The sequence below is a fragment of the Crocodylus siamensis genome, chromosome 10 (genome assembly GCF_052110815.1).
Source record: "Crocodylus siamensis isolate JL-2025a chromosome 10, ASM5211081v1, whole genome shotgun sequence".
NCBI classification, from domain to species: domain Eukaryota; kingdom Metazoa; phylum Chordata; order Crocodylia; family Crocodylidae; genus Crocodylus; species Crocodylus siamensis.
In genome coordinates, this window is record NC_143404.1 from 19,968,160 (window position 1) to 19,990,402 (window position 22,243).

The 22,243-nt window shown below is 40.2% G+C and overlaps 1 protein-coding gene across 4 annotated transcripts in view; it reads right to left on the reverse strand.

Annotated features, from left to right (window-relative positions):
* Window positions 1-3,015: 3,015 nt before the first annotated feature.
* The window catches only part of FBXO38 (F-box protein 38), a 35,419-nt gene continuing 16,191 nt past the window's right edge, over window positions 3,016-22,243 (reverse strand). For 2 of the 4 annotated variants that reach the window (XM_090064977.1, XM_090064975.1), the window contains exons 14-22: window positions 21,542-21,721; window positions 18,211-18,936; window positions 13,308-13,408; window positions 11,459-11,561; window positions 9,836-10,002; window positions 8,814-8,959; window positions 7,840-7,943; window positions 7,462-7,575; window positions 3,016-3,727 (exon numbers count right to left, since the gene is read on the reverse strand). In XM_090064977.1, coding sequence (XP_089921103.1) covers window positions 3,549-3,727; window positions 7,462-7,575; window positions 7,840-7,943; window positions 8,814-8,959; window positions 9,836-10,002; window positions 11,459-11,561; window positions 13,308-13,408; window positions 18,211-18,936; window positions 21,542-21,721 — 1,820 coding nt within the window. In that variant the 3' untranslated portion in view covers window positions 3,016-3,548. The remainder of the gene's footprint in view (window positions 3,728-7,461; window positions 7,576-7,839; window positions 7,944-8,813; window positions 8,960-9,835; window positions 10,003-11,458; window positions 11,562-13,307; window positions 13,409-18,210; window positions 18,937-21,541; window positions 21,722-22,243) is intronic. The other 2 variants (XM_090064978.1, XM_090064979.1) reach the window with 2 other exon arrangements.

Sequence of the window (22,243 nt, forward strand, 5' to 3'; positions counted from 1 at the left end):
CTAAAATACATTGTAGCTTTTCCTGGGGTGAGGGAAACCCGGCCTTTACAGCTCATTTAAAAAACACCTCCCAGTTGTAAACTGACCGAGTGCTGAACAGGATACTTTATCCCTGGCATAATTCCACTCAAGTCTGAGAACTACAACAGCACTTCATTTTGTACGTGAGCTCCAAGGGCTGTGAATTGCTCCCATTCATCTAGCTGTAGTGTTAGCTCTGAAACATAATGGTGAATTAACTAGCTCAGCCTTCATAATTTTAGCAGGAACATAAGTCTACTCAGTGGGATTTACAAAAAATTCAGAGATGGGAAAAGCCTCTCTTATATCAACTTCTGTTCATTCATTTTACAACTCTTTCCTTCACTCTCCTCTGAGTCTTAAATAACAAAAGCAATGAAGATGCTGGGCCATGGTGGGCAGCACTGTTCTTCTTAGTCAGTATTGCCCAAAGGGAAGGAAATGTTATAATAAATACATAAATAAATAAATAAAGTTGTGGCTGAGGCATAGTTCACTCTCCCCTCCTTTCCCCCCTGGCAACATGGACCCTCCAAGCACCTCTTCCCACTCAGGGTTAGCCACAGGGTGCAATCATCAGGCAGGCTCAGGAACTGGTCAAAGCTCTGGCTGGGTTGGGGGTGGGGGAAAGCTAGGTTGGGCACGCAAGGAGCTGAGCCTGCAATGCACCTCTGACCAGCAAAAAGTGGCTGAGGACAGACTCAAACTTACAGCTCCTGCTAGCAGGAGAGCAGCCCAAGCCCTGCATCTGGGCTCTATTCCTGGGTCCTATTTTGATCTCCAAGATAAAGGCACTATGAATTTATCAAGTAATTTAAATACCATTACCCCAATTTATAAAGGCATATCATGGACATAATCTATTACCTGCAGTATCATCAATTACCAAAAAAGAAAAATAATGAATACAAAATATTACGCGTTTCCTGTATAATGATTGGTCAGATGACCAAAGTTTTACTGAAAAAGTAGTAGAGGCTCTATAGAGGTCCGGAATAATTATCTAGAAATATAGTGACCGAGTATTAAGTGTACTGGTTCTATCCTTCACTAAATTGTCCTGTACTTGGAGAAATTTCAGTAAAGATTACATTGAATCATTTTTGTTGCCCGCCCCTAAAAACTCATCTTACTGCAGTACTTGCGATTAAACACACTCAAGATCATTTCTGATGTAGGAACCTAATTTATGATTTGGTGGTAACCAGGGATCCTGTTTTTCTCTGATAAAAAATTCCCCAATTTTTGGATTTAAAAAAAGTAACCCAAAATCCATGTTTCCTTGATTAAAATGAAACACAACTAATAGTTAGTGCTTCATTTTAATCATGGATAATGTGGATTTTGGGTTACTTCTTTTAATCTGAAAATTGGGGATTTTTTTAAATCTGAGAAAACCAGGATCCCTGGTGATAACAGCACCTCTAATCTGACCTCCAATATGTATTATCTTACAAGATAACTTATTAATATACATGTGGATCTCCTCTCTACCCAGATGGTAGAAAACACATTGGAGCAAAATATTTTGCTGAACTGTAAACCTCTAACCGAATACCAGACAGGTTTGTTTTGAGTGGGGGGGGGCACCCCTCTGACATTTATGTATGCAGGGTAAAACATGTGGGGAAATTATTAGATTTTGTCTAAACTGAAAGGTATTACTATTTTAATTTTGCTGGCAGTTAAAGCACCAAATTGCCCCTAGCGCAGACAGATGTAAACAGGTATCAGTCTGGTTATAATGGTTTGACGAAGAAAAAACAGCTATCCAATGTAACCCATTCTACATGTATAAATTTCATCAATATGCCCATCAGCATGTCCATAATGGTATGCAGGTATACACACGCCTACACACGTTTTACTGACATAATTGTCAGTAAATGGATTCCAAAAGTACAGACCAGGCCTCAGTGGACTTTCTTAACTTCTCAAGGTGGAAACACACAAGCTGATTATGTATTATGGCAGCACAGAAATCAATGGGGGATAAATTAACCTGCCCCAAATACCAAGAGTTAAACTATCACCAACTACTATCAGTATCCAAGTTAGCTCACAGTCCACAGTTAGCTTGGATATCTTTACATCATGCTGTAGTTACCTCTGTGACTGCATTGCTAGCATCTTCTTGGAATGTAATGAAGATGAACTAGGACCTCTTTTTTTTAAAGAGGGTGGGAGGTCATTTGCTGCATTGCAACCAAGATGTTAAAAAAAAACAACAGTACCAGCAGTTAGTTTATGCCGACGGAAAGTTCAGGTAACTGCTATGCGCATGTTTCTACTTGCTATGGCTGACAAACCCACAATGTGTCTCAAGCCCTAGTTTGATGCTAGTGAGTGCATGTTGCGAATAGCACATGACAGACGGGCAGCCCCCTTAAGCCACCCACTTCAACTTAGGCTAAATTCTGGGTCTTGCAGATAGAATAACGTAGGAGACATAATTAATGTCATCTCTGATGGTATTTAAGCTATACAGTAAAAACAGGACTAATGCCTCCCTGGAAATATAGGGGAACACAGAACAGCAATACTTAATAGATCTATAAAAACAATGTGATTGTGACCAGCATAATGCAACCAGAGGGCTTACTGATTAAAAAATGGGCTTCCAATTCCAGAACCCCAATAGGAGGTTCCTCGTGCTCACAGTCCAATGCCAATAGTTACATTTCTCTCTGACTTCTGGCATTAGATCAACATTTCAACCAGATGTTGCTATGCACAGATGCGTATTTAAAGCAAGTGCAACCAATATTTAAATAAATGTTTATTTTCATACTCCAAGAGTCAGCAAATATACTAATTAGGGGAGATAAATGATGGCAAAAATGCTTTGGAATTTAAATCACTCTCTTTAAACGCATGAAAACTTGGGCCAGAAGCTTTTAAATTTATTTAAGAAATCTAGAGATCATAGAGCATTTTGTTTTAAAAAAAGGAAACAATAATTACAACTTTCTACACATCAATGACATGGTTCAGTTTTTTCAGCACCTCTAAATTTATTCTTTCCCAACCCTGAAAAATGCACACAAGACACAAAGACTGTGTTCAGCAGGTTTACTCAGACTGGACTCTTAGATGCTTAAGAAGAAAAAGGCACAGGTTAAAAGAGACTCCGATGACTCTTTTGAACACAGCAAATGTGTGGGTGTTTCTAACAAACAAAAAATACTGCTATGAATTGTATGGGCTAAATTCAGACTTTCTCTGGGTTTTGCTAATTATCTGCCTTCATTAAAATGGAATTTAAATTAAACTGTATAAACATAAGAAATAAAGTCTCAGCTTTAGGAAGATTTGTTTTTTGTTTCCTCTATGTACAAACCTTAGTATACAAGTTTTATTTAGCATTATACATTTACTACATACTCTGTTCCAAACTGAATCAGGGCAACTGCAAAGTAAAGTTCCAAGACACCTTGCTGTAGCAGGAATGGGTGCATCTGCTTTCTTTGCTGGCTGGCAGTGCCAATCAGAAGACAGAAAGAATCAGAGACTACTTGAGGGTCCAATCAAATGTAATCGTCTTCTACGGGTTCACCATTGACATCACAGTAATGGATAAAGATAGCTACTACCCGCTGGAACACACCTTTTTTCATCTGGCGCAGTTCAGAGATCTCTTCACCTATTGTTTCCATGCAGATGTCTGCAGACAATTGTCCTTTCCTCCGTGGAGCATAAATAGTTGCTATGGAAGTTACAGCAAGAAGAGGATATAAATTAAAAGGTTTTCCTATGGAAATCATAAAAGCCATAAACTGAGTAATTCCTGCTTTGCACTGAGACAGTATAAAGAACCTTTCTGAGAAAGTGAAACAGGAAGAGCTCCTGTGAGCAAGTCTAAGAGTTACTGATCAGATATAAAAGAAAAAGATATTTGGTTTTTAAGACAGATCTTTCAATAGTTCTAAGACTCAAGTATAGTAAGTGGAAAAAACATTATAACAATCAAAGCAAAAAAACAATTATAAAAACTCTGTCCTAATGTGCTCCAGTGTTGTCATTCATAGCCTGTTAGCCCCTGTTTTCAATCACCATACTGAAAATATCCTAGGCAAATTGAGGAGGAAGCTGCAGGCTGAACTTTGTATTTCTCCTGGATTTACAACTGTATCTTAAAAGTCTCATTAGTCAGTTAAAAACAGTACTTTCATCATTCAGACTGTACTTAAAAATATTAGGAAGATTCACCATGTAACTTATGGAAAGGCATAGCTGGAAGGGATCGCAGATCATCCAACCCATTCCCCTACTCTGAGGCAGAATTTGTTTCTCTAGACCAGTGGTTCTCAGTCTCAGACTCAAGGCACCCACGGGAAAATGCCAGCTCGTAGCTTTTGCTCATTTCTTTTGCTATGGAAGAAATGAGAGAGCAATGCTTCTGTTGCAAAGAACTCAGAGAGACCACAACAGGTTGGAATGATTCTGACACTGTCAATTCTTATTTAAAATCTTATGTACTCCCAATCTTTTCTATGGGAAACAAACCCCTTTGTTTCCATTTTCCCCCCATAGTTTATGTTTTCCAAATATCTTATCATTTTTGTTCTCCTATGGATGATCTCCAGTTTGTTTCCGCGCCTTTTAAAATACAGTATCCAAAAATTGACGCATTTCACTCCCAACTGAAGCCTCACCGGTGCTGGTGAAATGGCATCAGAGAACTCAGACTTGTAGCCATACCATGGAATAAATTGGCTGTCAGCAATAACAGAATCACAGACGATAAGGATGGATGGATGGAACCTTAAGAGGTCATTAGTCCAGCACCCTGACCCAGAACAGGATCTACTATAGCCAATCTATTCCTGATAGCTGTGTGTTTACCCTGCTTTTAAAAACCTCCAGTTATGCAGATTCCACAAAAACCTTAAGTATTTTATGTTGGTGTATAACAATCCTTAGTTGAAAAGTTTTTCCTAATAGCCAACCTAAACCTCCCTTTTGCAATGTAAGCCTTTTACTTCTTGTCCTAACTCCCAGTACACATTTTAAACAATTTACAATAATACTCTTTAGAAGTAACCCAATTCCATGTTTGAAGACTGCTGTATCCTCTCTTATTTTCTCTAAACAAATACAATTCTTTCTATCTTCATCAGAGCTCATGTGATATGAACTTCTGATCACTTGTGTTTCTGTCCGCTGGACTCTTACCAATTAGCCCTTAGCTCTAAGCACATTGCCCAAAGCTGGACATAATATTCAATGTGAAGTATTAACACAGGGGTGGGAAATTATTTGGGCTGAAGGGTCATGTCTGGAGTTTTGGTGAGCAGTTGCAGGCTGAGTCAGCACTCTCCTCCCCCTCATGCCCAGCCCACAACAGCTCACCAAAACTCCTTTAGTGGTAGATTACTAGACTGGTCTGGGGCACCAGCTGGAACAGATGGGCTAGGTCTTCATGGAGACCAGCCCAGGACCCCCACAGGCAGGGTGTGCTCAGCTGGGCAGATAGGATGGGGCTGCAAGTGGGCAGAGCGGCATCTGGGAGCAGGACAGGCAGGCAGGGTTAGGTCCAGGATCGCAGGACAGTAACAGTGTGGGCCAGGGGAGTACCATGATCCACTCCCTGCAGGATGGATTGTGACCAGCCTGACCTGGGAGTGCGCCAGAGCCCACACTATAACCTGGCTCCTACTGCCCCTTTCCCAATACAGCGCAGCTGCAGTGGCACATGTCTGGCAGTGTGAAGCAGCCCTGAAGGATTATGACCAGATTAGACTGCCCCACGCTACTAGGCTGTGCTCCTCCACAGCTGCATTGTACTGGGGCTGCCTATATGCATCTGTGTTGGGGTGGAAGCAGCAAGGGCCAGGTCACAGGTGTGCACTCTGCCCCCTGCCTGGGTTAGGCTGGTCATGATCAACCCTGTGGGGAGTGGATCGTGGCTCTACTCTGGTCTTGGACCTACGTTGTCACCGCCCTGCAATCCTAGCCCTGGCCGCAACCACCCATTCCACTCCCGGACACTGCTTCCCATCTGCCCACAGTCCTATGCCATCTGCCCTCCAGAGCGTGCCCTGACCACGGGAGTCCAGGACTGGTCTCCATGGAGACCTCACTCACCTATTCTGGCCAGCTCACCCCTGTGATGGGTGAAAGGTGAATAGGCTAGGGTGCCTGAGCAGTGGGACCAGGTCTAGCTGACAGAAACACTAGCAGTGGCAGCTGGAAACAGCCACTGCCGCTGGAAAGCTGAGTCAGGCTACTACACTGTCCAAGACCCATAGTGCACCCAACAGCGCATGTCATGACCTAGGCTACCCGCCAAGCTTGGGCTAGGCAGGGTTAAGGGACCCACCATGGACTGCATAAAATTCTTTGGTGGGCCAGATTTGGCCCGCAGGCTATATTTTGCTCACCCAACTTTAAGTAAAAAGTGAAAGGACTACTGTATTTCTTGATCCGATACCCTGTTTATACAACCAGTGGAACTGACTTTTTCATAACAGTATGTTAAAAAATGTTAGCTCTTGATCTACTACAATTCCAAATCCTTCATTACAGAATAATTGCTTACCCAGTCACTCACCATGTTGTATTGGTACAGCTGATTATTCCTAACCAACTGCAGTGTTTCACAAGTGAAATACTTATTTCAAACCATTTCTCTAATTTGTTAATACATACTTAATGCTAATCCCGTTCTTCAAAGTGCTGGCAATTCTTCCTGACTTTGTATCATCAGCAAGTTTAATATGTAAATGACTCTGAGTTTCATCATCCAAATTATTAATAGAAATATTGACTAGTATAAGACCTGGACAAACCCTAAAACCCAACTTGATATGGCCTTCCAATCTGAGAGTGAGCTATTTGTGGAGTATTGTTTTTGAATCAATTGAGCACCCACATTGCAATAGTTTCTTTTACAACCTTTTCCCCATGTTTGCGTAAAAGGATATTGGGTAAGAGAGTGTCAAAGCCTTACTGAAATGCAGATATATTATAGCTACTGCTGTCTCCTATTCCCAAGGCTTGTGATGCTGTTACAGAAGAAAATTAGGTTTAAAATGCACTCCCAGTCACTAAAACAAACTTATTTTTCCTTTCCTACTTGTCCATGTTATTTGGTTAAAGCAACTTCCTTTTTTCTTGTTTTAAACTTAAAAACAGGGTTTTAACTTTCCCTCCCTTGACTAATAGTCCTGATTTTAGGTTGAGAACCAGATTTTGGCTCCTACTCTGGGTCCTTTACACACCTGTGACTATGTCCAATGGCAGAACCAGCTGTCAGGAAGTACCTGTGATGCAAGGAGGGTCCCTTGTGTTTGAGCTCAGTAGCAAGCTTTGTCCACCCTGCCTTTGTTGTCTCCCTCAGGAGTACTGTATCATTTCCAGAAGGTTTTTTACGTCTGACATAAGAATTTGAAAATGGCCCAACCTGAGACAAACAACATGTTAAAGCTGGTTACTCACTTCTCTCATCATCCTCAAAATCGTATCTAGCATAGCTGTTTGGCTCTGCTGTTCGGAGTGACCTCAGCCATGGAAAATCAGTAATCATGGAGTAAGGGGCTCCATCCACAATGCCTAAAAACAACAAAAACAGTTGGGATGATGGTACTGCGCTTCCAATGCCAAACCTTCATTCTCAACTGGAAGAGTCTAATGTTGTTAGATAGACCTGGAACAGGCAAAGATCTTCCTCAACTTCCATGTCATGAAATCCACACCTGCCTAACCCCCTTTTCATCCAAGGTCATTTTTAGCCATTGTTCTTGTAATTTGGAAAAAAAAGTTCATTTACCATAGCAAAGGCCAGAGAATTAGCCTCCAGCCCTGTAAAAGACTCACCTTCTAGAGTGTAAATATCACGCCCCCAAGGGTACTTTGTGTATTTCTTGATGTCTTCATCAGTTCGTGTTGCTTCAGGGAAGAACTCATACTTAATAAGCTCTCTAGAGACAAGAAACAGAATTACAGATGGCACTGATGGGAAATTATAGAAAAATGAGAGGCACAGTGGTAATTGCCACTGTACAACCTTTGCTTTAAAAGGGCTAAATCCTGAAGGACTTGCATATCTGATCCAGTGTGAAATGCCTTTGTTCAAGTACAACCCCATATAGGGCTAGAGAAAAATACAGTTTTATTGTCTATGTCTGTGCTGTATATAAAACAATCATCTATGATGCCTTCCACTTGTAAGGAATTCCTTAGAGCTACAGCTAAATAAAGTCTCCAAAAATAAACAAGGTAGCTAGTTTCCTTACTTCCTTCATCCGCTCTAAGAAATAAAAGAAGAAAGAAAAGCCTCTTCTGAAATGGTTAGTCAGGGGCTGCTGGATACAATTTCCTGCTGTGGGGGAATATTGCAGAACAGCAATCACATTGAAAGCAACACATCATTTCTATTTCGTTGAAAAGCCAATGTTCTTTCTCCTGGAGTCACTAAGTCTCTCTCTGTCTTTTAAATAACCTTATCAGAGTGCCAAGTTTGGAAGAAATTCTTCAGGCCCCTCTCAGCAAAAAAATACTACAGCATTCTATGGCAAAGCTCCAAGAAACTACAGTTTACAACAGTGCTAGCATGGTTTTGGGTCAGGGCTGCAGAATATTGAGCTGTCCTTCACTTGGGAACCAGCCAAATGTACCAAGCTCTAATCAACATTTTCATTCACCCCATCCTCTCATTTAGACATTATCTCTGGGAACCAGCAGGCCAAGGCATTCTTCTTTGTCTGGCTAATGATACACTGAGTCTATATTAGCCTATAACCTACTGACGCAGCATCTCTGACGTACATCTATTGAGAGGCAGTACTCACTGGTTAATGTTTGCTATTGTATCCATCCAGCTGCGAATGCGCACCTTATTGCGCACATTGGGAGGGTTACTAAATTCATGAATTATGCAGATATGATATGGGTAAGGACCGCTAAATATCTTTTGCTCCAGAGTCAGCGTGTCAACCTGTGAAAATATAGATGATATCTTACAACCATGCAGAAGTATGTTTCTAGTTAGCAGTACATACCTGACACATACCTCAACTTGGGGGGAAAGACACTGATAAATACAAATTGCAATGAGAAAAAATTGAAAGTAAGCAAAGCACAGGCAGAGCAAGCTAGGACTTTCCTGACAACTCTTATCAGTCTTACCTCAGACTGTCCACTTTTTAAGGAAAACGAACAAGTTTGCTGAAGTAACATGCAGTAAACTAAGCGCCACCAATTTAAATTAAGTGTGACCTAATCTGCATTCATTTTTCCACACAGTGTCCATGGTTCTTAATTTTTAAACAGAGACTTCTCTCTGTCCTTATAAGGCCACGGGGCCTACTACAAGCAAAGAATAGGACTATAGGTAGAGGTCTAGCTTTCTGGTCAACAGGTTAACTAATATTCCCCTATTTAGCCACCTTGACTCAGAAAGACCATCAACTGTTTTTGCCTGTAAATGACTGTGTAGTTACATGCATACTAATAATTGTTCTTATGGCATACTATGAACCACTAGTTACATGGCACAGCACTGACTTTTTTACAGTGTTTTTAATGCAGTGAACTTCATCTTTGGAGCTAGTAAGGGACTGTAACAAATTCAAGATTTAAAAAGAGTAATGAAGTTTCAAACCTGTGCTGAAAGCAGTAAGCAGGAAGGAAGCTGATGGTAATATAGTCTGGTCTCAAGAAAATGAATCTCTTAGACTACCATATTTCTCTTCCAGAAAACAAAAAGAGAAGTGAGTGAAAAATAAAAATGAAGTGAGCAGAGGTGGAAAAAAAAAAATAAGTAACCAGAGCTTCAAATTCTTCACTAGTTAACTGAAAACTGGCTGGGTACCTGCTGCATTGGACGAAGGTAAATGATCCGGTTTCTCTCTGGCGGCATCCTCAGTATTTGATCTAGTACCTGATCCATGTTTAACTTCTTACACTGAGCATAGTCAAATCGATTGACAATTGGTGCGTTCTCTACTTTTAGGTGCTTTAGTACACGACATCTTGTAGCTATAAATTACAAACAAACAAAGCTTTGAAAGCAACAATAAATTCAAAACAACATGCAATAGACTAGATCTGAATGTTCTTTCAATGTTTTGCAAAGCAGACTACTTAGTACACAAGCAACTAATATTTATATAAAGGACAGTTACTGAATTGTGTTTATACAGCTGATAGCTTAAATAAAAAATTTAATGTGTTTTTTAAATTTTCTTCTATAGAACAACCTACCTGTGAAAATGGAATATGTTTATTGGTAAAGAGCTATGCAGATATAATCCACTTCCTCCTATCATGTCTAGAAACACTTGTACTTAGCTGATTAGTTAACACAAACATGTGCTCTAAACAGCTCTGTGGATTAAACTTAATCTATGCAATCGAATTCCAGTTTCTTCTTATTGCACAGAGAAATTAATCAGTTTGAGCAAGGGAGGCACTGCTAGTGCAGATGGTGATGTGAACAGAGTAAATGACCTGTTGTTTTAGGTGGAAACATGCATGCAGATTAGAACATGAAAATGTACAAGAGGCAAGATTTCGCTGGGTGATATTTTTATCCCAACTATAGTTGGTCCAGTAAAAAGGTATCACCCTAAGAAATCCTGGCTTCCCACAATTTCTGGATCATCACAGCTACGATATCGCTTGCACTAAAGTAACATACACAAAGTGACATTATATGATATAAATCTGTCTTGAATATTAGGCTTTCAAGAAGGAAAACACAATTGTGTCAGTTAAATAACTGGGAGTTCTGTGAACAGAGAGACAAGTGACAGGGAAAAACAAGGCATTCCAACTAATTTTATCGACTTCCAGCTATTACAGTTATTCCAAGCAAAACTTTACTTGCTAGATTGCTGCCATGTGATATTGCATTCCTTACTTTTTAGACATTAACCTTTACTAAATCTGTTATAGCTTGAGCAGTGGTTCTCAACCTTTTTTGGACTCAAGGCATCCTTCACTGGACTTGAGGCACTCCTCCATAGCTTCTGTGAATCGAGTGGGATCCAATTTTTAAAAAATAATTTATATATTACAGTGCTCACATCTTTGCAGAGTAGCAGAGCAGTGGGGGGCAAAGGGAGTGGGAGATAGGCTAGGCAAGGACACAAGCTTGAGACTGTGCTTATCTCTTCACACCTCTTGGTATCCAAAGGATCTGGCATCACTCTGGCTGAGAATCAGTGAGCTAGAGAATTAAGAAACTGAAATGGAGAAGCCCTGATTTACTTCATTATATACCCTTCAGTTACTTAATCTATCAAGTACTGAATCTAATATTTACCTAAAAGACTGATGAAAATGGAATGAGCAGTGGCCCAATCGCCTTACAGAATGTTTAATGTGACACACATATAATCTGAGTAGACAGAGGAGAGAGTATATGTTCTTGGGGAAATAGAGCGAGAGAGAGAGAGACTCGATGAGTGCCTTGACAACATTAACTACATACCATGGATGAACATCATTTTGGGGCAGTCTTTCAGCACCAGGTCTGTTATTCCACAATTGGTCAATGTGATCCCAACAAGGTTTTTGGATTTTAAAGTCAGCACCTAGCAATGATTTAAGAATAAAAATCTGCATGATAGGATGAATACAAAATTAATTTAAAAGATTAAAGAGAAAAATGCCAAGAACAGCAATGGCCATTCTGTAAGAAATGTTCTAGGACAGTGGTTCTGAAGCTTTTGTGTACCAGGACCCATCTGTAAACATCAATGGCAAGTCCCAAACTAGTGACCCTCACTCCCAACCTCCAGGCCTCCACAGTATGGGGCGGGGGGGTGTCTGTCTGTGGGGAATGTCCCCCCGCAAGCAGCCCCTTGCAGGCTGGAACTCCTTTAAAGGAGAATCCATTTTTAAAGATTGTTCACAACTCTTTCACATATTCTTGCAACCCACTTTTGAGTCACAACCCATGGATTGAGAAACACTCTTCTAGGAAATAATTCAATTTGGGATATTATCCAATGTAAATAATGGCACTGGCCTGGAACAGGTGATGGAGGTAATTGAGATATCCCTAAAAAGGAAAAAGCAGGACTTGTGTTGCTGATCAGCACTGGCATAAAATATGAATTAAAACTAACTTGCATTTTTAGACCCATGGTTATGGCCCAAAACATACTTCCCATAAACTGTAATTGATTCAATACAAAAATACTCTCAAGTCAGAAGCTCCTATGGCCACCGACCCTCCCACTTCTCACAATTCAGAATTGGACGGAAAGGTTGTAGAGTGGTCCATGAAAGCTTTTGAGGGTTGACAATTACACTGATCTTTTGTTTAAATGCAAAACAGTTACAGCATGAAGAATCAATGTGAACCTCCTATACATGCTGCATTTCATCAGTGGGGCTCAAAACAGGAAATTTTATTTAGTGAAGAGGGAATTTAATCTTTACAGCTCATTCAGTCTCTTATTTCTGATACCACTGTCAGGGAAATAAAAGTAAGCAGATACAGAGGAAAAATAATTTCAGAGATTACAAAGATAGGGCAAAAGCACTAACAATAGGAAATGGGGAAAGAAATTCAATTTGCATTTTCATAATTAGGTTTTCAAAAAAGATCCAGCAAATTTTGTGACTGTACTATTAGCACAAAAAGAAACAGAACAATTAAGCCATGGGGGAACCGATTATTTGCAAATGCTATTAAAAGCACACTCAGAGAAGGAAAAGCATGTTTTAAAACTGTTCAGCAATATATGTTACTTGTATCTACTCATTGTAATACTCTTTTTTTAAATTTGGCAGTGTCACTTTCAAATAGAGCAATTTTAAGAGAGGCTAGTCACACTTTGATAAATAGATCTCCTATACTCCTTACAGAACTTCTAATTATAAAACAGACCAAAAAACCAATGAGCACTTTAAGAGCAATTTACCGCTCTTGAGTTATCCTAGCTTGAAAGGAAATCACCTTATGGCAAAATTAGCTGAAGCTGCTGAGTCTCCATTGGCACTGCACTCAGTTATCTCTGAGGACACACAACATATTCCTTAGAGCTGGAATAACTTGCGCTGCCCTATGAATTCTTTCCCAGTTAGCTGTGGGCAGGTATGTCTGTCCTACACAAGCATGCAGGAAGAACTGGGAGCACTGTGTGTGGAAAGTCATTCAAGAGCTGGTAGCACTCAACTGGGACTAATTTTGATGTGGAAAGGATCTGAGTTAGGGCCCAAACTATTTACAAGTCTGTTTGACTCTGTAGCCAAGACAAGCCTGTAGTGTCAATATTAATACTTTTTCCCTGCCTGGAAAACCCTATAGCAGGTGTAGAAAGAAGTCTCACTTGAACATGGTCATCCTCAATAACAGGATCGCTAGTGCTTGTTGACTTGTCTGCTGTCCTTTTTCGCTTTGCTGTTTGTCGAGACTTTGGCTTGGCTACCTCTGGGGAGAAAAATAAAAAAGTTAAAGCAAGCCTCTCCTGTGTTTACAAACCAAGTGAAAAGCAATAACATTTCCTATATGAACACCTTCAACAGTATCCTAATGCTCAAGGTTCTCCAAAATAACCACTGGATCGAGTCAGTGACTGAGCTGACTTTTTGACTATAACCACACCCTTCAACTGCACCAAAAGCATTTTTAGGTTTATTGCCCAAATCCATTCGAACTCCAAATTCAATCCATCTAAACTGAATGTACAGGTGAGGACACAATCACTTGTCCACTGTCCCACAGCGAGAGACTGTAAGGGACAGGGAAAAAGAAGCAAGTTCTAACCACCAGACAATATGCCATTCCATGAAGAGTTATTTTCTCAATAATAAATTAACCTTATTAGGCTTTTAAATCGTTAGCCATTTTAAATAGACTTATCTTGTTTGTAAATCTCGTTTGCCTCATTTTTAATTTGCACTACAGATTTCTCCATTTTCCCTTATACTGCAAGGCAGACGGTGCCCAGAAGCTCCTTGCATTAAGTTTCATTAAGTTTCAGTGATCTGTATTTCAGAAGAAGCCCTGACATCAAATGTGGAAGGTTGCTTTATTTGCATTTTAAAAACACAAGATTCTACATGGAAATAATAACAAACAGCATCCTCACCACTTTTTCTGCAGTAGTCGTATCCTTCTACTTACGCAAAAATTACATTTATAAAATATGTATTAAATTTCAATGCCCTCTGCAAGTACAGTAGGTCAATATTTCAATTAAAAGAAACACCCTTTGACTAGGGAGAGAAATTACACATTAACCAGTGTAAGTGATCAGAAACCAGTTCCAATCTGTAACAGAATAGAAGTTCAGTGCACACAAACTGCTTCCAAAACGTCTGAAACTGGTTTGAGATAAACCTGGATGGACGTAGTTTCAGACTTAACTGATTTAGGTTAAATCAGTTTATTGAACTGTTCCAGATCCCCTCCAAATTCAAGTTAACGCTCAATCCCAGCATCCCAGGATGCTTTGCACCTCCCCTGTAAATACCCGCCTCCCATAGTGGGAGGGCTAGCCTTGCCGTAAGCTGTCTGTTCCAGCTAAGCAGGGAGGAGCGTTCCAATGCCTCCCAGCTCCTGGCCTGGACAACTGCAGGAATGTGGTTGCATTTCTGAAATCAAAAGTGAATATCTGTTCACTTATTGGTTCAATCTACACAGCTTAGATTAACCTGTGAAGACTGAATCAACTCAGCATCAGAGTTTGACCGTATGTACTTAGCCTTTCTGTTAAATGGATGGGAGTTTAAAGAGGAACACAGTCAAGGTAAGGAGACTAAGCGCTGTTTTACTCACAGAAATACTCAAGCTTAGTGTACTTAACTTAGTACTTTATTTATTCCTTTAGATAAAAATGGTGATATTTACAGGAGTAGTCTGAAAAAGGATAGCGTAGAATAATAAGGAGAAGTATTACAAGAATTGATCATCCTCATAGGGAAAAACAAACTCATACAAAGAAAGACTAGGTTTTATTACTCAGAAAAGAAACAAATAAGAGGGGACATAAGAAAATATATAAAACAACAAATAATAAAGCCATGGTAGATTGGGAGCTTCTGCTTTTCTCTTACAGGAATAAATGGACCTTCAATGAAGTTAAAGTGTAGTAAAGTCAACTCTAAAAAGGAAATACTTTTCCTTAAAATGCATCTGTAGAATCTGTTACCACAAGATGATGTGACAGCCAAGTACTAACCAAGATTATACTCTTACGTGGATAACATGAATATTTTTTGTTATAGTTAGAAGTTAAATTTCAAAAGGACATGAAACCTCGTGCTTCAGGGCTAAAGCCAATCTTTAGCAATACTCAAACTCAAAATGAGACTGTGTTATGGGGTGGGAAAGGGGAGGAGCACAAGAGAGCAAAGGGGAAAGGAAAGTTTATCCCACATTTGCTGCTACATGGTTCTTACATCTTCTTCTGAAGCATCTGGTGCTGGCCACTGTCGGAGACTAGATGGACCCTGGGTTTGATCCAGTCTGGCAATTCCTAAGTGTTCAGGAAAATGGGACATGGGTAAATTTCACTGGACAGCCAGTACACAGAAACAGAACTAGTAAGAATGGAGGGGGACAGGATACAGAAGAACAGCTGATGGCTTCTGAAATCCAGGGCAGGGAGATGATAATTTGTGCACTCCCTTATTACTGTAGGGAAAACGGAATTAGAGATATATAAATAAAATTACACATATACCCAGAACTCTATTGCCTGCTTCTGCTACAAACCAACAAAAACTTGAAGTTATTTTCAGGAAACTGAGCAGAGGTGTGACATAACAAGAAAAAAATTTTTAGCCGACTAATCATGACAGTGTTCTTAAAATTGCATAACCTACTGCTGAGTGCTGCTTTTCAAATTACCCTTTCTTTAGGCTTTTGTGACATGCCATTTCTTCATTCACCTTTGTCAGGTTTGGCATTGTTACAAAAGTTCTCAAGATGCTAGCACTGTAAGCCTGAGGGCATGATGTTATACACTGACATTATTTCAAGGCCAGATATACCACTGCTAAGAACAGAAAAGAAAATTAAACACACAAACTATTTAGTGACTCTACCTCCAGAAAACAGTCATGTAAAACGGCCTCTTAATTGCAACCACCATTCCACTTTTAACTGAGACACCTAGGGCTCAGGTTACAAACTGCAGTATTTATGGGCATCATTTAGAGGACTCCTAGCTTGGAATATGCCGTATGAAATTGTAATTATTATTCAATCAGAAGTTTATATTACCCTATATCGAGCAGGCAACTCATGTATCATCATTTGGCAGCATTTCCTGACTGTTTCACAGATCCCATAAGCACAGTGAAACAGTCACTTAGTTGCAACATAAGAAAACATCACACAGGCTGACTTATACATGATATACAACCCAGGCAAGGAAATAATCTTTTTAGAGGACTTAATGTGAATTTAACTGTGAAATGCAATTAAAAAATGAATCCCGAGGCAGGTTTCAATAAGATGCTTATTAAATGACAAAACCACTTTTACTTAAGGTTCTCAGTGTAATGAGTATTGTATATTTCAATATACTTTTCCCCCTTTTGCAGGCTTGTCTATGGTATCAGTAATTATTTCACTCTTTCATCAGCCATATTAAGCAAAGAAACAAGTTAATATTCAGATGCTGGAGACAAGGTTAAACAATTACTCAAGACAAATACCTACAGAAGTTTCACTATCGCAAATAAGTTATGGAAGCTAAAAACCACTATTTCACTTTTATCCAGAACATAAGCCACAAACAATAAAGCATGAAATGCAAAACATTTATTCAAACCAAGTGTGGGAAAAATGTCCTTAGTTTTGTAAAGAAAAAGCCAAATTTACAGTAAATGTAAATGAATGTTTTGTTCCAGTCTGATAGGAAAAAAAAAAAAAAGATTATAATGGCCAAAAAAGAAGGAATGTTATTGGCCTGAATATCCAGGCATAGCCCTACAAAACTAAACGGATACATCAAGCCTGAGATTCTGCCTCTAGCATCAGCTGATACCTGGTAATACAGAAAAAACACTGCAGAGATTACAGAAGTAAGTGCACGCATGCAGGCACTTGGGATACTAACTTCTGACTTCTGCAGGCAATCAGGTTATCTGCTGAATATGAAATATGAAGACACTTAGCTTAATTAAAGAAACTGATATTTTGTTCAAGAACCAAGCTTAACAGGCAACACTATTTTTGGGAAGATATCCTAGTATAATATGGAAGTAATAATGCACAGGTTTTAACAGAATTAGGAAATAGAAAATTCAAAGTGAGTACCAGCATAACTTCTTGACCCTGAGATACATCTAACCATGAAAAGGCACCCTAGGATAAGTGATTTAAGCTTTGTCAGTATTTGGGACATTAACTGGATCAACACTAGCAAAAGCAGTGTTGGAATCAATCATTCTTTATGAGCAGAAATAGCGATTCAATGACTTGATATTTCCTCTCTCTGCTATGATTCTATAATTTCACCTTTATTTGCTGTTCCATTTTACCTGATGTCCCAAAGCAGGAATTCTAGGTATCTGGAAAAAGTATTTTCAAGTACCAGCCTAGCCAATGTGGAATCTACAGCTACTTGGACGCTGAAACCTTGTATAATGAAGTAGGAGATACCAACAAATTCCCTCCTTCCATTCTAAATTTCAGATTTTTTCTATCGCTTCTCTTTTCATTCTAGGTACTGTACAAAATGTTTTGTGAAAAAAACATTTTACAACAAATCCATTAGTCAAGCTGCACACACCTAAGTAAGCGATCTCACTATGCAGGTGTCTTACATATCTGTACATGCTAGGTTGAGTAATAATTACAATTCATGTTATTGGTTGATAATTTAATGCAATTATTGTATTAATCTTTGTCCACTGGCTGAGACTTCAGGATTCCTGATGTTTCCCTTGTGAAAAGTAACTCCCGAATAAGCAAGCAAGTCTTCTTTTTTAGGGAACAATTAAACAAAACCCAACAAAACCTTGCAAGTGTTCTTCAGCTGTAGTAAATATTACATCTGTTTACATGTTGTACATAACACTGAGATTACTCATGATTATTGAGAAAGACTGATGGACTTAAGCACTTATGAAGCCAAAAACAAAATGGCCTTTTGCTCTGGCCTACTGGTTTAACTCAAAGTTTTATGGGGTAATGTGAAATGTTAAGAGTTACAAAAATACTTACTGCTCCCATATGAAAGAGTAACTCTGAAATAAACAGAGGAGGCGGGGCCCTACCTGATTCAGACACCAAAGGGACATGAGACAGTTTGCTTCTGGCTCTTGTTAGAGGCCGGCGGGGATACTCTTCTTTATACTTCATCTCATAGCTCCGTGGCTGTAAGCTAGTGCTCTCCTCCACAGTTGCAGGCCCACAGACACTCCCACTAGTCCTCTCATCACTTGCCTCTCCTGGAGGCCCACAGTCTGGCAGAGTCCTAAGTGAGAAATCTGACCCAGTGTTACTTGTTCCATTTTGACTGCAAGCCCCACTAGTGGATGGGCATTCCCCATCAGAGCACCCGTTAGTCCTTCTTTGTGGTTCTTGGTGCTTATAGCAGGAGCACCTAGAGTACATAGAGCTCTCTTCATGGTCTCTCTCAGCAGAGCCTTCACTCTTACAAGGGGAGCAGACACACTGCCTAGATTCATCTGCGGCCGCTGGACTGGTTCCCGCAGAGTGACTACTAGCTGTCCTTGCACAGTCCACGCTTGGAGAAGCAACACTGCAGGAGCTGGGGGCCCCTGTGGATCCTGTAGAATTACTGCAACCTGGGTAAGAATCTTTGTTTTTGTTCCTCTCAGGCATGTCACTGGCTGCTTTCATATCTGCTTTAATCTGCTCACTGGTTACTTGACAGCCTTTCTCACAGCTGCTCTCCTCAGCATGGAACTGCTTTGCCTGGCCCATTTGGTTAGCACTGCATCTCTTCCTCAATGGAGTCTTGCCTTTACCACTCACTGCTGATAAAAAAAATAATTAAGCATGAGAGAACAATTGAGTAACCAAGTGTGAAGTTCCAATAAGTGCAGAACAGCTCTCCATAAGACACCAGTTAAAATGGACTGCAGGCTAGAGTTCAGGAGCAAGAGCCTACAGTTTGGCAGTTATGACTCATTCTGAAGTTACAGGAAATTAAAACTTAATTCTATGAGCTGCTGAATACCTTCACTGTTCTTAAGTCATTCATTTGAACTGACACACATCCAGGCAAATGCAGCAGCACAGGAGGCACACACTGGCTGCACATACCTACTGCTTTCACAGGACAGCTAACCAATTAAAAAAGGCCAAAATGTAAGAACATATTTTAATCCTATATTTTCAAGAAGCTAAATAAGAACTTAGAACTTTAAATCTTCAAAGGCCAAGCACCATTAACCCTACTTCAAAAGGCAAGGAATGATGAGTGTATGTTGTTCCCAGTTTAGAGAGACAAGGAGACAGAAGGAGTGTAAAAACCGACATCAGAACTCAGGACTTTCTACCTTCGCTTAATTTATTATTGTCCTAGCCCTTTGCTCAGCCTATTAAATCAAACTACTCCCAGCAGCATCATTTTAAAGCCTTCCAAATGTACCTCAATTCTGACTTGAACCTAGCTCAGGGTATTTCAACTCAGCACTGTATCACTCTATAGGCTTCCCTTGCATTGAAACTACTGCCTTGCCAACATGTACCAGAATGACAAGTGATCTGATATGGAGATTCATAGATATTAGGATCAGAAGGGACCTTGACAAATTATCGAGTCTGACCCTCTGCCCAAAGCAGGAGAGTGCTGTGGTCAGATGACCCCAGCCAGGTGCATGTCTAGACTCCTCTTAAAGACCCCCAAGGTAGGGGAGAGCACCACCATCCTTGGAAGCCCATTCCAGATTCTGGCAACCCTTACTGTAAAGAAGTTCTTCCCGATGTCTAACCTGAATTTTCTCTCCATCAGTTTTGGCCATAATTTCTAGTTACTCCAAGGGATGCCCTGATAAACAGAGAACCCCTATCCCTTGCTGTCCCCCACAGTGAATTCGTAGATGGCCACAAGATCACCTCCTGGCCTTCTCTTATGGAGGCTGAAGAGATTCAGGTCCCTCAATCTCTCCTCATCGGGCTCTACCTGCAGGCCCTTAACCATATGAGTGGTCCTCTTCTGAACCCTCTCAAGGTTATCCACATCCCTCTTGAAATGCGGCACCCAAAACTGGACTCAGTGCTCCAGCTATGGCCTCGCCAGTGCTGCATACAGGGGAAGTATCACCTCCCTGGACCTGTTTGTGATGCACCTGCTAATACATGACAAAAGTGTGGTTAGCTTTACCGATCACTTCATCACATTGAAAACTCATGTTTATCTTGGAGTCAACTCCAAGATCCCTTTCTGCTACAGTGCTGCAGCGAGGGTCATCCCCCAGCCTGTAAATGTGTTTGTGACTCCCTCCCCCTAGGTGCAGCACTTCGCATTTGTCCTTGTTGAATTGCATCCTATTCTGTGCTGCCCATTTCTCCAACCTGTCCAGATCCACCTGGATTCATTCCCTGTCCACTAGTGTGGTTACTTTACCCCATAATTTGGTGTCATCCGCGAATTTGGACAGAATGCTTTCCACACCCTCATCCAAATCACTGATGAAGGCGCTGAACAGCAATGGTCCAAGGACCAAAACCTTGGGGAACTCTACTGCCCACCATCTTTCCAGGTCAGTGTTGACTTGTCCACCCACCTGACCACGTAATCATCTATGTCACAGCTGCTCAATTTATTTATGAGATTAGGATGAGCTATCATATCAAAGGCTTTCTTAAAATCCAGGTAGATGACATCAGAGCTATAATCAGCTATAAAACAGGGAGCCACCAAATTCATTCTCACATCATATTTCAGGCTAATTAGTTCTCAGCTCTGAGTAAGTGAAAGGCTAGTGGAGAAAACTAAGTCATTATACCTCACCACAAAACTAGACTTTTAATATCCGATTCAGTTAGCTACTGCAACTCCTAGAACTCTGTGTGTATTTCATGTGGCAGTTACTTATAGAATAAAATTCAATTTTTACTTCCTCTTCCTGTTTGAAATAGTCCTAGCTAAAGAATGAGCAGAAGAAAGCTATAAAAAATGAGCAGATGCAAGCTTATGAGCAAATGTTAAGCTGTTTATGAATGTACGTGCTTTTAACAAAATGTTAATGCAGACAACATTTGCATATCTGCCCCAAATTACATCAGCTGCTTCAGGCAGGGTATTGGACTAGATGACCTAAAGAGGTTCCTTCCAGCCCTACTTTTCTATGATACTGTGAACCAGCGATGCAATGGATGCATTTGAAAATGCACATACAAGCATGGAGCTATACTTCTATTTCTCAATTTGACCGTGCAAGTGCAGAGTCACAGGTACTTATTCCACTGTTCCATTCTAGGTTGCAACGGTCTACAAAACCAATCATTACCTAAGGGCAGGAGAAAGAAAACTGGACTCTTAAGTTTCAACCTTCCAATTAGCAAACTGCAACTGTTGCCTAGGGTAACCCAACCCATATTAACCCCTTTAACAAACTGTACAAATTCTTTCACCTGAGGGCTCTCTGGTTTCCACTGGATCTCTAACTTTCTCTTCTCCATCTGAATAACTCTGTGCAATGCTGTTAGTAATGCAGGTTCTTGAAGTTCCCAGGTTATCTTCTTCATCCTCACTGTCTGAATCATGGACAGTGATAGGTCCAGCTTTTACAACGGGCTGAAGGCCACTGGGCCCTAAACCGGGGAACAATGCTGACAGTTCATTCACAAAAGTAGAGCAATAGTATGAATTTCTACAAGTTTGGAAGTTCCAGAAGAGAGGGGTTTGGTTCATCTTAGCCAAACTCTGCTTATCCTTTTGCGGATACAACATTAAAACTCAAATGCTACCAAATTAAAGTTTCAGTATGAAAATATAACTAAACCAATCAAATAATGTTTATCAGAAAAAAGGAATATTAAGATGATCAGCTAAGAATTCCAGTTCCTGTAATGCTTCTCAGACTCAAATATTAACCAGTCTTCTCCACAACAGTGACAGATTAGAAGTGCAGTAATGGTGGAACTAACTAGGAATTCCTTGTGTGTTCAGCCATCAGAACCTGCATTCCTGAAAGGGAATGCTGGTCAGGACAACTGATATTAAACATCCCTGGAGCTGTTGGTAAACTTTCTCCTGGGCAACCACCAAAAATAAGCAGAGAAGACCCCCAGTGATTCAGCAATCTTCCCAGCAATCTTCCTCTCAGCAACACA